Here is a 15554-nt window from a genome sequence, read left to right on the forward strand (position 1 = left end):
TTTTAAGTGTTTAAAGGTACCAAAAGTGCATCTTTTTCGACTTAATCCATTAAGTCCAAGTCTCCAGCCTTCAAATCTGAATCAATATGATGTTTAAATGGATAAAGTTTCAAACTTTATCCATAATAAGGTCACAAACTTCCAAGATTTAAACTTTATGCACTAAAGTGACCAAAAGCTCATAATACCCAAAACTAGCTAGATCTAACAAATGCATCATTAAAATTCAAACTTTATACCTCTAGAAGAAAGATCAAGGTGAACAAAGTTTGGGTCTACAAGCTCCAATGCAACCAACACTTGTCTAATGAGCTCCTTCTTCTCCAAGATGCATGAAGAACACTCCAAAGCATTTAAAAACACCTTTTTTTTGCTCACAAGGCTTAAACTAGGGTTAGGGTTTCAAGGGAGGGTCTTGGACAGGTGGACACTATGAATGGAATGGATTTAGGGAAGTTAAGAAGCTTAAATAATGATCAAACCATGAAAATAGGGTTTGGGCACTAACCGCATATGCCCAACGTACTCTAGGTATGCGCAGCATACTCCAGTTACGCCTAGTATGCCTAACATACTACAGGTATTCTTAGTATGCCCAACGCACATCCTGTACGCCCATCATACTAGACTAAGCCCAAAACCTTCCTAACTTCAAATGGTCATAACTTCTTCGTTCCAACTCCATTTTCGACGATCTTTATATCCACAAAAAGGTATTGAAGAGCCCCACTATATTATCTAGATATCTTGGACTAAAACCTTCTCGAAAAAAAATCCATATTTCTTGCAAGAAGTCTGAAACATCACTTTTCCGGTTTTACACTTTGACTCCAACACGAACCAAACTCTTGGATCCTATAATCTACATTACCTACTTCCAAATGGATCTAAGCCTGTCTTTCCCAAAAGCTCGAAGTCTTATGATGCTTGATCTCTGTGTCGCGGTCCCGAATTATGAAACGACTCGAAACAGGGTCTTACACCTGTTGCACCTACGAGCAGACACATCACCCCATTCTTTCACCTTTATCTCTCAACAATTCCCCACCCATGTACAAACCACTATTGGAATCGATTTTTTTAAATACAAAAAGGGGAAACATCACCTGTTTGACCGAAAATTAAAATCAAACCTTTATTATAACCTGTTGTAGAGTTGGTGAGTTCCCCATCCATATTGGCCGGTCTCTGATCAAAGAAGCACAAAGCTCCAGTACCTGCACTAGTAATGGCGTTATCACTTACTCCTACTGAATTTCCTGGACAGAGCATTGATTCCCCTTCTTTGTTTAAGTTCTAAAAAACGTAGCCAAAAACTTCTCCAATGAACACGAATTGGGTTGCAGTGGATTTGGGGTTTGTTTACAAGAGTCAAGTACACAATGGAACAAATATTACAGTAAAAAGAATGGAAGTGGGAGCTATATTGAGAATTCCAAGCAGAAATAGCTGTACTTTCCAAAGTTCGTCATTAGCGGCTGATGAAGAGAAATCGGTGAGTTCATGTGAGGATTTAGGGAAAAGAAGGGAATGCGTAGGGGTATTGAAGGCCATGAGATGGAAAATAGGATAAGGTAAAGAAGGGAAGGAGCATGCAATAACGGTGCATGAGGAGGAAGCAGGCGACAGTCATGTGTTAAGGGGGGAAGGAAGAAGCGTCGATGATGATGGGTTATTCGAGCATGTAGATCACAGAAACATTGAGTCTTTAGTGGTTTATTTGAGATGTTCGATGAGAACGAAGAAGGTATTAAGGGGGTGTTTGCCAAAGCTTAAAAAAGTAACTTTTTGACTTATTACCGATTTGATACCGATATAAGTTAAAAAAATGTTTGGGTAAAAAATATTTTATAACTGTTGGTAACCTCTAATAAGTCAAAAAGTGATAACTAACCTACATCTACTTATTAAAAACTTCGTATTTCACCAATAAGTTATAAGTCAAAAAGTTATAAATCTTTTTAAAAAAGTTTTGCTAAACACCAGAGAGAGAGAGAGAGAGAGAGAGAGAGAGAGAGAGAGAGAGAGAGAGAGAGAGAGAGAGAGAGAGAGAGAGGTGAAGTTTTTTTAATTATTTAAATAGATAAAGAATGAAAGAAAAATAAAAAAATAAATACATAAGTGTATTACAATAATTTTAGTTTTGAGATGGGCTAGAACCATATAGAAAAATGGTCAAAATGGCCATGAAACCAAAAATGTGGAGATTTAGATTAAACCTCAAAAAAAAATAAAAAACATACCACATGTATTATTTTGCAGGTTATGTCTAAGATAAAAAATAAATACTTAAAAAACTTATTTTTGAAAACTTATTTTTACAAAATTGCTAGTATATTGGGTAAAAGTACCGCTAAAACTTCCCTACCTATTATGAGGATTTTTAGTTATATATGTACAACTTTTTTATAAAAATCTTTTTAGTCATAGTTTTAGTCATTCCATTCTCATCTTTTATTCCCATAGTATCGACTTATAATTTATACTTCATTTAACAACTCAAAGTTACAACAAAATTACATGTAAAATAAAGCTCATATCTCAAATAGTGCTCAAGTATGTATGTGTAATTTTCGACGAAACCTCCTCTAATTGATCACTGGTTTCTTCAAGAACTCCCAAGATGCTGCATAATCTTCCGGTACAGGAAGATCAAGTTCTGAGCAAACAAATTGGATTATCTCCGAGATCAAAGGCCCAAAAGTCAACTTGTTTATGGTTACCGCAATAGAAAACCGGTTGTTTATGTCACAATATCCCGTCGAGCCACCTAAGCCTGCGTGACCAAACCCAATCATGGAACCATCGGTCGTGTTAATCCTCCTAAACCCAAGACCAAATCTTCCATTCGGTAAGATTAAATCCTTATAATCTCCGTTTCCCAAGAAAGCATCATGAATTTTAGATTTCGGGTTGCTAAAGATTTTAGTGTCGATTGCATCCCTTGTGTCATCGGTTTCTAGTATTCCTTTGTAAATATTGGGTTTAGAGTTTGTGGTCTGGCTGTCAGTAATGGGGATTCGAGGATGGCTTCCGAGTGGTGGGAGGGAGGATGAATGGCGGGGAGGGACAGCACCACCGTCCACAAGGGCGGCATAGTAGCGGGCTAATGCACGGCCTGAGAAGTGTCCGTTAGATGCAGGTAATATTGCACGTCGAACATTGAGCGTGTTTGATGAGGAAATAAGGCTTTCAAGCATGCTGGGCATGAATGAGGAAGGCACCGCAGCCTTAAACTCACTCGTTGCAGTTAGAGCGGCAAACATATTGAATCCATCTTTATCCAACGTAAGAGTTGCCAGACGAGATTCCACTCCTGAATGGACATAAAACCCAAGATTTCTTATCAATTATCAAACAAGACAAAATAAATAAATAAATAAAAACCAAGATTTAATTTGTTATCAATTACAGCAATAAGTGACTGAATATAAAGTCTTTCTTATTCGTTTGTTTTTTAATGAATCTCACCATGGGGAATCCCTATATAAAACTCGCCTTCCACGTTAAGTGGAAGAACAAATGCTTCCTCAAGAATATCTTGTAACTTCTTCCCGGATGCATGCTGCATGTTCAAGAACGCATACGTCAGTGAAAATAATAAAATAGTAAAAGAAGATATATATGACACCATTCCTTCCACGTTTAGTCAAATAGAACACAAAGAGCCAAAGAGGCATCGATCAAGGGCCCATTTATAACTCAACAGTCAACATGATACAATAGGTTGTTGTACTGCTTTTATTGTAGATTAGATCAACCAGATAAAATTGTAAACTTTTTGTCCTACCCAAAAAGAACAATATGGGAAAAGGACTTTGTCTAAATTTCTTGTTAATGCAGAAGTTGTTAATGCCTTCTAATCCCCATCATAAAAAATAACCTTAAAATTAGAAGATGCATGTAATGGTACCTCAATGATTCCACCACATAGCCATCCATACGCCAAATAATGATATAACTGTTCACGACCAGGTTCGGTCTCTGGTGCAACCAATGCAATGTGTTTTATACACTCATCCCAATCACAAAATAACATAGGATCATTTTTAGTCATGTCAGCAAGAGCATTGTGCAGACCAGATGTATGATTAAGTATATGATGAACCTACAAGAGAAAGGAAAAGTTACATATGGACACATAATTGTAACATTACAAAGAAAATATACATTAGAAGATGGGCAAATAAAAAAGTCCCTAGGTATCTCGCATAACATTACTAATGTTACTGTACATGTAAAAAAGGAGAACCTTTATCTGATCTTTTCCATTTGTACCAAACTCCGGCCAAATGTTTGCAACATTTTCATCAAGCTTTAGTTTCCTATAAGGAAAATACATATTTGTAAATATTTCCTTGCATGACATGATACAATATAGCTCCCTTTGTTGTGTTAAAAATATAAAATAGACTAAGATATATACCCTTTATCAGCCAACCAATGTATCATTCCTGCTGTGATACCCTTAGTTACAGAGAAAACAGGAAATAAGGTATCGGGCTGAACTGGACGAGGGTCATCTGCTCCCATGACTCCAGCTGCAGTATCAATGATCACTTTCCCTTCTTTGTAGGCACAAACCTAAGAAACATAATGATCGGAGTTTTGTTATACAATCGATCAGTAAAACACATATTAATTCACGTTCTAGATATTTCATTAACGTGCTTAAGCATGCACATACATCATGTCGCTGTACATGAGTGCACAAGAATGTACAAGCTTTTTGAGTATAGATTCGATGAAGAGGATAATAAAAGCATTAGCTTCTTTTGCACAATTAAACACATAATCAAGAGAATATCGTGTCCCACCATGTTTAACCATTTTGGGTAGGAGTATGACATTTGGACGTCAAAAAGTCCCGTAGGATCCTTATCCCTGAGGCCCGGATCCCAAATAGGGGAATTTGTTAAAAAAATTGGGGACCGTGGCAAGATTAACCCCCATTATAATTTTGGAGGTCGCCAAGGGATAGCCACTCTCGTCCCGAACCCCCATGGGGCCTATTAATATATATATATATATATATATATATATATATATATATATATATATATATATATATATATATATATATATATATATATAACACCAAGGAACCAATCTTTTTTTCAACTTTTAAAACTTATTTTTTATAAAAAAAAAAAAAAAACTAAAAATACAGAAATTTATAACTTTTTATCCTTTTTCCAATGATATAAAATTCGAAATTTTTTATTTATGTCAAATTCACAAGGTGAATCCGAAAAGTATTTTTCACATTTACAATGTTAATATATGAATTTAAATATTTTTAGATTTTTTTTTCGATAAACAATAAGCTCTACAAATTGAAAAAAAAAATTTGGTTCCTTGAATAACCCATAATTATGGTTCTCTATTAAACTTTTCCATATATATATATATATATATATATATATATATATATATATATATATATATATATATATATATATATATATATATATATATATATATATATATAATAGTTATATAAAAATAATAAATAATAGTAATGATTATGAGTTTCCTAAAATCAACAAAAAATCATGTTTTTAAGTTGTTAGCATAACGTTTTTTAGGTGTGATAACATTTTTGTTTTTGACATATAAAATTATATTATAAATAATTATTTTTAACCCAAAAAATAACATTTTTAAACCTATATATATATATATATATATATATATATATATATATATATATATATATATATATATATATATATATATATATATATATATGGCATTAAAATCCAATAAAAAGTTAGCATTCTGAAACTTTTCCCCGGTTAGAACACAGAACAATTTAAGTAGAGACTACCTAGTAAATTGGCCCAAACGATTAGAAATATTCTTCAAAAAAACACATTATTATTATTATTATTATTATTATTATTATTATTATTATTATTATTATTATTATTGTTGTTGTTATTAAAATATAAATAAATATATTATTTTTAAAATTCATTATTATTAATATTATTAAAAAGTATATATATATATATATATATATATATATATATATATATATATATATATATATATATATATATATATATATATATATATATATATATACCCAATTTAGAAAAAGTTTTTAAAGTATTTTTTCATTTGTGTTTCATAAATGTATTTATGAATACACATGAATACGTTTAAATGAAAAAGAACTAAAAACATTTTTAAGGTATATATATATATATATATATATATATATATATATATATATATATATATATATATATATATATATATATATATATATATATATATATATATATATATATATATATATATGATTAAATGTGAACTTAAGTATAGTGTGGGTTTATGACTTAATACGAATTGTTAGATTATAAAATCTAATCGCTAAGAATGGAGGGAAAACTAGTTAAATTTTTATATAATCTTTAATAAATTGAGTGATAAAATCCTGCATACAGTTCCTTATGTCACAAGAATTTAAATTAGGAATGGTTGATTAATATGTTTAGACTTCTATTTTTTTCAATCCATTATATATCATTTCTTAGGAATGTGTAGTGATGGTCTGATCATGTGAAGAAACGATTAACAAACCAAGAATAATGAAAATGATATAAATTGAAGATTCCATCATCACATTTTTGTTTCATATTCTTAAACTATGAACCATATATGTAATATAACTGATTAATATTTTCATTATTTCTGATTGAATCGTGTATTTATCTACTAAATTTAAAGCATTTGAATGACTATTCTCATTAGTTTTGATTTAATTGACTAAGGTCGTTTTTATTTATATATTTCTATTAGAATCATGTATTCTTGATGAATAGAAAACTCTCAAAGATTATTTTATTTTATTTTATTTTATTTTATTTTATTTTGAAAATTATGTTATGTTTTGATAGCAACCGGTTCACATATACCATCGAATTAGTTTATTTAATAACACAAGTAGTATGTCTTTTAATGTTGTTTTGTTTGAGTTTATTTGTTCCTATGATTTTTGTTAGGAACAAGTTTTGAAGAAAAATATTAAAGTAATTGCACAAGATATATTCTTCAAGAATTTTTATAATACTATTTTGTAAGTAGCTTTCGTCATTTTTTTAATAATTATGGAGATGTCAAACATATTTTATGATAAAAGTAAGAAATGATGAGAAGCACATCATATATTCCTTAAATAATTTAACTATTTATATGCATCTTTTTCACACTAGAAGTTTGAATCTCAAGCTTTTTTTGTTTGTATGCTTTTGATTATAACAAGTTACGGGAAAAGAAAATCAATTATAAAATACATATTGTTTAAGAATATTTGTGGTTACTTTGATAAAAAGTAATTTTCTTCCTATTGTTTATGAATTATATAGATGTAACACTTAATGTTTGTTAAAAGTATGAACAAATGAGCATGTCTTATATATTCTCAAAGAATGTAATTATTACTTTAATCCAAAAACAGGAGCATCCTTATCAGTTGAAAAAAAAACTATATATATATATATATATATATATATATATATATATATATATATATATATATATATATATATATTCAAATCATAAGTTTGATTATGTGTAGGTTTTTATCCACATATTCTAAAATATTGTGGATTATTTGGTATATACCTAAAGAATAATATTATTAATTTCACGATATATTGCATATGATATATGCCAACATGGAATAAAAGTAAATAACATTCTTTAAGAATGAAGACATTTAAGGAAAAAAAACAAAAACAACACTCCCTTTCTTTATTTCTTGAGTTGTAGGTCTAAATAAAAGGATAAGAACAAGGAGCCCAAAGATAGTAGACGATATATAGTGGTTAGTTAAATTTGAAGACCAGATGTTGAAGGAATAAAGAGGAGACAATTAAAATAATAAATGTATGTTGCAGGTCTAAATAAAGTAAAAAAGAAGAAGCAAGCAGAGAGTGAAAGGTAGAAGATGAAGAATAATTGTTGGATAAAAAAAACTGAAAACCAAATGTAGAAGACAATAAAGAGAAAAGGGGGGGGGGGGGGGGGGGGATTAGACTCATACGATATCCTTCCAAAAAAAAATGAATATAATATGTAATTATTGAATTAATACTATACGATTTTCCTATTTTACCTTTGGATGGTGATTGGGCCAAAATTGATTATATAGCACCACAATAACTAACATTTATATGTGAACCTTATTCTATATAGCGTTAGAATATATGTTTATATATACTTATTTAATAATATTAATAATAAGGTAATACAAATTTTAAAAATAATATATCTACTTATATTTTTAATAAAATAGAAATAATAAAAATATACTTAGGTTTTTTTGCAAACCTTTTTTTGAGTTAATTTAGTGAATAGTCCTAAATTAAATTGTTACGGGTTTTAATCCAAAGAAAATTTTCAGAATACAACCTTTTATATTTAAAAATAAATTAATTTGGAATTAAAACATATAGTATTGCCAAAAATTTGAATTTTACCGAAGATATTCTTATTTTGTATGATAAGAATAAAGCATATAACAACTTGTTTTGACATTATCGAGGGATGTAAAGGGGACCAGGTAAAATAAATTTGCATTTGTCTTCCACTAATCTTCATAAATAATATAGTAAACCAAATATACTTGGCTCTCCATTCATAACAATAATAAAATAGTGTTGTATATGCACCTGGATTCCAAGTATTTTGTCAGCATTCCCTGCTGCAACCAAGAGACGCCTCAGCTTGGCCTCTACATCAGAATGGATTGGACTGTCATATACCCAATTCGGACTGTAGGATGCTCCATTATTATGCATGTTGCTGAAAAAGAATAGTAAATAAAGAATCAGTAGCGACTGGATAGAACTAAAGAAAAATTGTACCTGTCGAGAAGAGATTCAACAAATGGTCTCACAATATTTAGATAGCTTATGCGAACACTGATCAAGGATGAAAGCCCTGAAACGATGTAAAATATATATAAATACTCATCTCGAGTATTGTAGTGGCAGGAATTAAAAAAGAAGAATTTTTTATGATGACAACGATCGTAGGAGCAATGGGGCCAACGGTAGTTTACCGGCATTACAGAACTCCGGGTTAGTTTTTTAGTCTATCCGTCTCTATTAAATTACAGTCTCATGCACAACATTTTTGAATATTCGTTTATCGACATGTTGGATCAATTATATAATAGTATTGTGTCCAGCCCCCAAATTAGACATACTACGATTGTCCATGTTTCTTTACATTAGATATTATAATGAACAGTAGATAGGCCGATGTTTCTTTTTCTAGAAATTTTTAGCTCCATTTTATACAACTACCTTTGTCGGCACAGTTTTGTCCGTTTTCTTGGCTTTCTTCCATAAATCACGGGAAAAAAAGCTTTTGTATATGGCCAAGGTGGAACAAAACTGATAGTATGGTACTATGGTAGATCAACATTGACCGTTTTCTTTTTCTTATGTAGTTTTGACCGTTATTGTGACTAAAATTTTCAAGTACAAAGAAACCATCAATCTGTAAAAGTAAAACTAAATAAGGGTTCGAATCTTAGGCTAAACGGTATCGAGTTATGGTGGCTACGCGTGGGGCTTACGTGGCAAGGTCACCTATGCGTGAACACCGCCCCAGGCGTGCGTAGGTGTATTGTAGCGTAGTGGGGATCACGGACGAAGACAGCGAATCAGAAAGGGAGAGAATATCAAGTATCTTTTTTTGACCGTTTGCATCTTAAACAAAAAAAAATTAATTTTAAATTTAAATAACATCTTTTATATATATATATATATATATATATATATATATATATATATATATATATATATATATATATATATATATATATATATATATATAAATAAAGTGTTTTTTACACTTATTGTGTGCTAGAATACACAAATAAGAATTTAGTAAAATTATATTATTATTTAATTAAATAAGACAGATATTAAATGGTTTCCATAATTGTATGTATATTAAATAATATCTATAATTATAATTTTTTTTTATGGAAAATTAATTAAATTCGTCATTAATGTCAGCAATAAAATTCTTTCAAAATGAATTCGTATCTAGGTTTTTATGTCAGCAATAACATTATTTCAGGACTCACTCACTTAAAATACAATAAAGTTGTATGTAATATGAAGAATGAGGGTGTATTTTAGTAGAATATACTCTCGTTCTCCTAGAATACACTCTTATTATTTTACATATGAATTAATTCTGAAAGAATATTATTATTGACATTAATTACGAATTAAATTACTTTCCATAAAAAGGAATTATAAATATAGATATCATTTAATATACATTTAATGTTTACTCAAATCTTATTTGTGCATTCTAGCACACAATAGATGTGAGAAACATTTGAACCAACCTCTCTCTCTCTCTCTCTCTCTCTCTCTCTCTCTATATATATATATATATATATATATATATATATATATATATATATACACACACACACACACTTTTACCAACACTTTCACACTTACACTTCCAAATCAAAAAAAATACTTCTGCTTTCTTTCACTTTTCTTCAAAAAAATGGATCCCAACCAAAATACTCCACACACTCCAAACACCCTAAACACTCCTAATGATTATCAAGCTTATATGCAATTGTTGAAATCTCTAATCCAACAACAACCTTTACTCACTAACCTTCCCTACAACCCACAAATTTTCCAACAACAACAACCACAATTCATTCCCCAATTCCAAGGTTTCCAACAACAAGCTTCTCCACAATTCCAAACTCAATCGTCTCAAATCCCATTATCTCAATCCCAAACCGTGAACCTCGACAAGGACGATGTACTTGTCCAAGAAACACCACAATCACCCTAAAGAATGCGACCAAAAGAAAATGGGAAAAAGAAAGCAACGACTTGGAACGAAGAAGAGGAAGAAGCTTTAGTAAAAGCTTGGATTTTCATATCATGTGATTTGAGAAGAGGCAACGCGCAAACTGGAGAAGTTTTTGGAATCGTGTTTTGGATCATTTTCACGCGCTACTTGGAAGGAAAACGGATCGGTCCTACGACGCGGTCAACGGGAAATGGCGTGATCTTCGCGCGATTTGCACAAAGTTTAATGGCATATTTATAAATCTAAAAAATATGCATAAAAGTGGTTCCAACGATTTCAACATTTTATCAACCGCGTGCTACCAATTCAAAGTGACCAACAACGGTAAACCATTTGGTCACCAAAAAGCATGGGAAGTTTGCCGTCAAGGTCCAAAATGGGTCCTTAATCCGGAGACATCGTATTCGGACTCGACCACCGGCTCCAACAAAAGAGCAAGAACTTCTGAATCGGACACGGGTTTTGGGTTAGACCTCAATGATGACGTCGATGTTGCCGTGGGAGACGGTCCATGTGAAGTCCAACTCCGTCGACCACCGGGAAGGGACAAAGCAAAATGGGCGACGTCTTCAAGCGGGAAAGCAACTGCAACTAGCGACGACAGCCTTGTGGAATCAATAGATAAAACTTTAAGTTTTCTAGAAAACAAAATACGAATCGACGGAGGAAGCTCGTCGCCAAAAAATCGCTCTTACCTATCTTCAAATCATAAACTCGAAGCCCCTACCGGATCTCGACCCCGAAAATCCCACGATATTTATCAAAATCCAACAACGTGTCCGTGCTAAGTATGTGGATTAGGTTCTAATATTTATGTTTTAGTTGTTGTGTGTTTTTTTAAGTAAATTAGGATAAATAAGTAATTAAGGATTTTTTTTTTGTCGTTTAAGTATTTTAGGAAAAATAAGTAATTCAGGATTTTTTTTAGTGTTGTTTTTTAAATATTTTAGGATTTAAGTTTGTGTGTTTAAAAATTAATGCAATGTTTTTTAATTTAATGTTTTTAATGTGTGTTTTATTTGAATTATTTTTTAATTTAATTTAATATTATTCAAAATTTTAAAAAAGAAAAAAAAATATTATGGAGTGGTAACCATTTCTAAGGGTTAGTGGGTTGATAGTAGGTTAGTAGTGAAGGTGATGTGTCGCTGACGTGGCTTCACTTTTTGAGTAGGCTGGTGGTAACCATACCCCTTAGCCTTAACAACTTTAGTAGGAGAGTTTCAATTCTAATATGTATCCGATGAGGTGTAATTTATATCTATGTTTTTAGAGTGGGCTTGTGTGGGCTATTGGGCTTATTTATAACTAAAAAATAAAAATTTATTTATAAATTGTTTAACTTTTCCATGAGATTGTTTGGATCATAAAAATTTTCTCAGGAAAATAACAGTTAAGGGTAACTAACTGTTGTGTTTGTTATCATTTGATCAATTTCCTTTTTTTTGTACTCAATATATCATCGAACTTGTTGTTTGAGTTCACCTTAACCATTTTTACCGGCTTTTGACCTGTGATACTCAGTCAAAGGGTTATGACGAATACAAACAAGAAGTCCGATGATATATTGAGTACAAATAAAAGGAAATTGACCAAATGAGAACAAATGAAACAGTTGGTTACCCTCCTGATTCATTTTCCCTTTATTCATTTATAGCAAATCTCACGTCATTTCCTGGTGATATTAATGAATTTATGAGATTCATTATTGGATATCTTCAAAACATAACCCACGAAAGAACATTATTCATATATGTACAACTTTGTAAAGCACTTGAATATTTATTAGGGAAATCTTGAATAAGCAGATGCATTTCATGACTATATTTACATTTCAATCAAATGATTTATCGTATCATGGATTCTAGACAGGTCTACAAACGAGTGGAATCACAAGTGCTGTGATTTTTTAGTTTACTTAGATTTAAGATTGAATTCACGGGATAAGATATAACATCAATATGTACAATATCATGTAACTTTTGCAGACACGTCACCGTAATATACCTTGAGGTAAACGTTTATGTTGATAACTATACCTCTCGTATACAGTCATATCCTTTTGTAGAGAGGTGTTGACAACTAACCAAAATAAGCATAGCATAGACCATGTTTTTAATTTCAAATTTTTAGCATTAATATTAATATAATTTGATTATTATTATTAGTGTTAGTAATTAAATAATTTTTTAATTTCCTAATTAAAAAATTATAATTATTTACCAACTGATACAGTTCTTCTAACTATTATAGAATTAATATTTTTATTCTTACTTATAATTAATAAACAAATGTTAAATTACGCAAAAAAATACTTTATTAGAAAATAATTTTTATATAGTATAAATATAATTCAATTATTATTTGTATTTGTTATTACATATAATTATTTTTGAAATATTTTTAATTCTTCTCCTTATTATTAATTACTAATTATCATAATTATTATTAATATTTATTATCATAATAAGAATAAATTAATTAATCTTAATACAAATAATAATAATAAATAATAATAATAATAATAATAATAATAATAATAATAATAATAATAATAATAGCAACAACAATAATAACAAGTAAGAACCATGATAATAATAATATAAATAACAATAATAAAAAATAAAAATACTTACAATAATAATTATAATAAATTAGAAAAAAAATGTATTAAAACAGCAACAAATAGGAAATAAAAAGTGTACAACAACAACAACAATAATAATAAAAATAATATAGGTAATAATAATAACAATAATAGAAAGTTATACAATTGTATGTACTATATTTTGTACCGTGTGTATTAATTGGTGTATAATCACTACTACAAATAATAGAAAGTTATAGATGACATGCAAATACGTGTCAAGTAAGACCATGTCATAAAGGAAGACAACAAACATTTGCGCGTCGTAACCTTACAACGTGCACTTACGACGCGCTCTTACAACACACAATGCATGTCAAGGAAGGCTTTATCATAAAGAAGATGACATGTATTTGCGTTTTGTAACCTTATGACACACATTTACGACTCATATTGTGTATCATTACGACCCGCATTGCGTATCATTAAAACCCCTATAATAAAGAAATGACGACACACATTTTTGCGTGTCATAATTTTAAATGTTTTAAAAATTATATATTTTGATAGAATTTTTAGTTTTCAAATTAAATAAATATTAGAAGTCTCATAATACAAAATAAAATAAAATAAATAAGAAAGATAATTCATTGCACTAATTTGTCAAATACAAATAGTTATTCCAATAGTAAGTAAATGTAATACATTGCTAATATTACATAATATTTATTATAGAAAAACAAAACATGTACAACAATAAAATGAACCCATCAGTAGTTTCCCCTTTAACAATCCCCATGGGAGCTTTAAGCCTTGCAACCTCACCACTTGAAGATGCATCAACCAGTGTCAACTGTGTTTTTACAAGCTTGTACCTAACACATTCCACATATTCATGCCCATAATCAGCTACTTGAAAATGGTTTAATCAACCACGAAAAGTTTATAACCAACTTCACATGTCATAAATACTAAATTACAAATGTTTTGCTGATTTTTTGACATTTCATAACGAGTTTGGTCTGTAGATTGTAAAATCTAACTAATCAATTGTTAGATTTTAATAGATAATTTTGCCATTTGACCAAACCTTAATAAAACAACATACCACATGGACCAGTTTTGTAACTTATTGAAATTTATTGGTATGTAAGTTACTAATTACATGTGTTAAAGGTTCATTGTTAAAAAAAAAAAATATAAACTAGCGAAGCCTCCGGCGCTATTGGCGTGGGTTTGAGTGAGTTTTAACTAAATCTTGTTCTTTTCATTTTTTCCTATTCAAAGATTGTACTTTCAGAAATATACTCACTTATAGCATTATACTTGTGTTTTTTACTTATAATCTGTTTCCTTTTGATTTCATTTTTTATTCTTGACTTTTTCTTTTCTCCGAAAAATATAAAAACGTTCGTAAGTTTGTTGCAAAAACATTGGTTACACCTTAAAACAGCAACATACTTATTCAACACAGAATAAAAATGTAGAATATTTGATACCTAAGGGCCGAAGAAGGTTTCCTGAAGTAATAATAAGCAGATAGTGTTTGATGATCTGTGAGAATAGAGCTTTTGCAATTTGTATCCCGTTTTGGACCAGACCCATTAAACTCTACATGAAGGAGGATTTTATAATCAGATAATAAAGTCATTTTTTATAATATGCCAAAATATAGGGTGATTGCAAAGCATTACCATCTTTTGTTAATGTTATATACTTTTGAGACTCGATTTGTGGAGGCATTTCATATGGGATTTCTTCACATTCTTGATGGCTTGTAACTAGTGTATTAATTAATTATTAAATTAAATAATATTATTCAAGGTTAATTAAAAGAAAAAGATAATTAAAGTATAATGTAGTAGAGAGAGAGAGAGAGAGTACAGGTGGCAGATAAGAGAATAGTGATATTGTTACTTTTGAGCTTGGTAATCAATAAACATCCATCACCAAGTCCAAATTTCATCGATTATTGGGCTTCCATCAGCTTGGGATATGATCGATCCAGAGTCCATCTCCTCTTCTGCTATTCTGGAGATGTTCTACCAGATGGGTTACAAAGACTATCTTGCGATTTTATCCAAGTTCA

At 30.1% G+C, this 15554-nt stretch overlaps 1 protein-coding gene across 2 annotated transcripts; it reads right to left on the minus strand.

Moving 5' to 3' along the window:
• Positions 1-2468: 2468 nt before the first annotated feature.
• On the minus strand, positions 2469-9099 carry LOC145051281 (uncharacterized). Of its 2 annotated transcripts, none has more exons than XM_078999348.1 (7): positions 8880-9099; positions 8685-8817; positions 4427-4584; positions 4253-4325; positions 3914-4108; positions 3472-3565; positions 2469-3316 (listed from the first exon to the last, which is right to left on the minus strand). In XM_078999348.1, exons 1-7 carry the CDS (start codon positions 9080-9082, stop codon positions 2589-2591), a joined length of 1584 nt encoding a protein of 527 aa, XP_078855474.1. In that variant the 5' UTR covers positions 9083-9099; the 3' UTR covers positions 2469-2588. The 2 variants fall into 2 exon arrangements, with proteins under 2 accessions (XP_078855474.1, XP_078855475.1); XM_078999349.1 differs by having other exon boundaries at positions 8912-8951.
• Between the last annotated feature and the right edge of the window lie 6455 nt (positions 9100-15554).

The sequence above is a fragment of the Lactuca serriola genome, chromosome 5 (genome assembly GCF_051521515.1).
Source record: "Lactuca serriola cultivar US96UC23 chromosome 5, Lser_US96UC23_V15, whole genome shotgun sequence".
In the NCBI taxonomy this organism is placed as follows: domain Eukaryota; kingdom Viridiplantae; phylum Streptophyta; class Magnoliopsida; order Asterales; family Asteraceae; genus Lactuca; species Lactuca serriola.

Bases quoted from the DNA above. Each gene is read 5' to 3' on its own strand.
- LOC145051281 (XM_078999348.1), bottom strand. From the start codon at position 9,082: ATGCCGGTAAACTACCGTTGGCCCCATTGCTCCTACGATCGTTGTCAT. The intron at 4,109-4,252 runs GTTCTCCTTTTT...TTTCTCTTGTAG, and splicing joins ATGGAAAAGATCAGATAAAG to GTTCATCATATACTTAATCA. The intron at 3,317-3,471 runs GTGAGATTCATT...ATGTCCATTCAG, and splicing joins TTATATAGGGATTCCCCATG to GAGTGGAATCTCGTCTGGCA.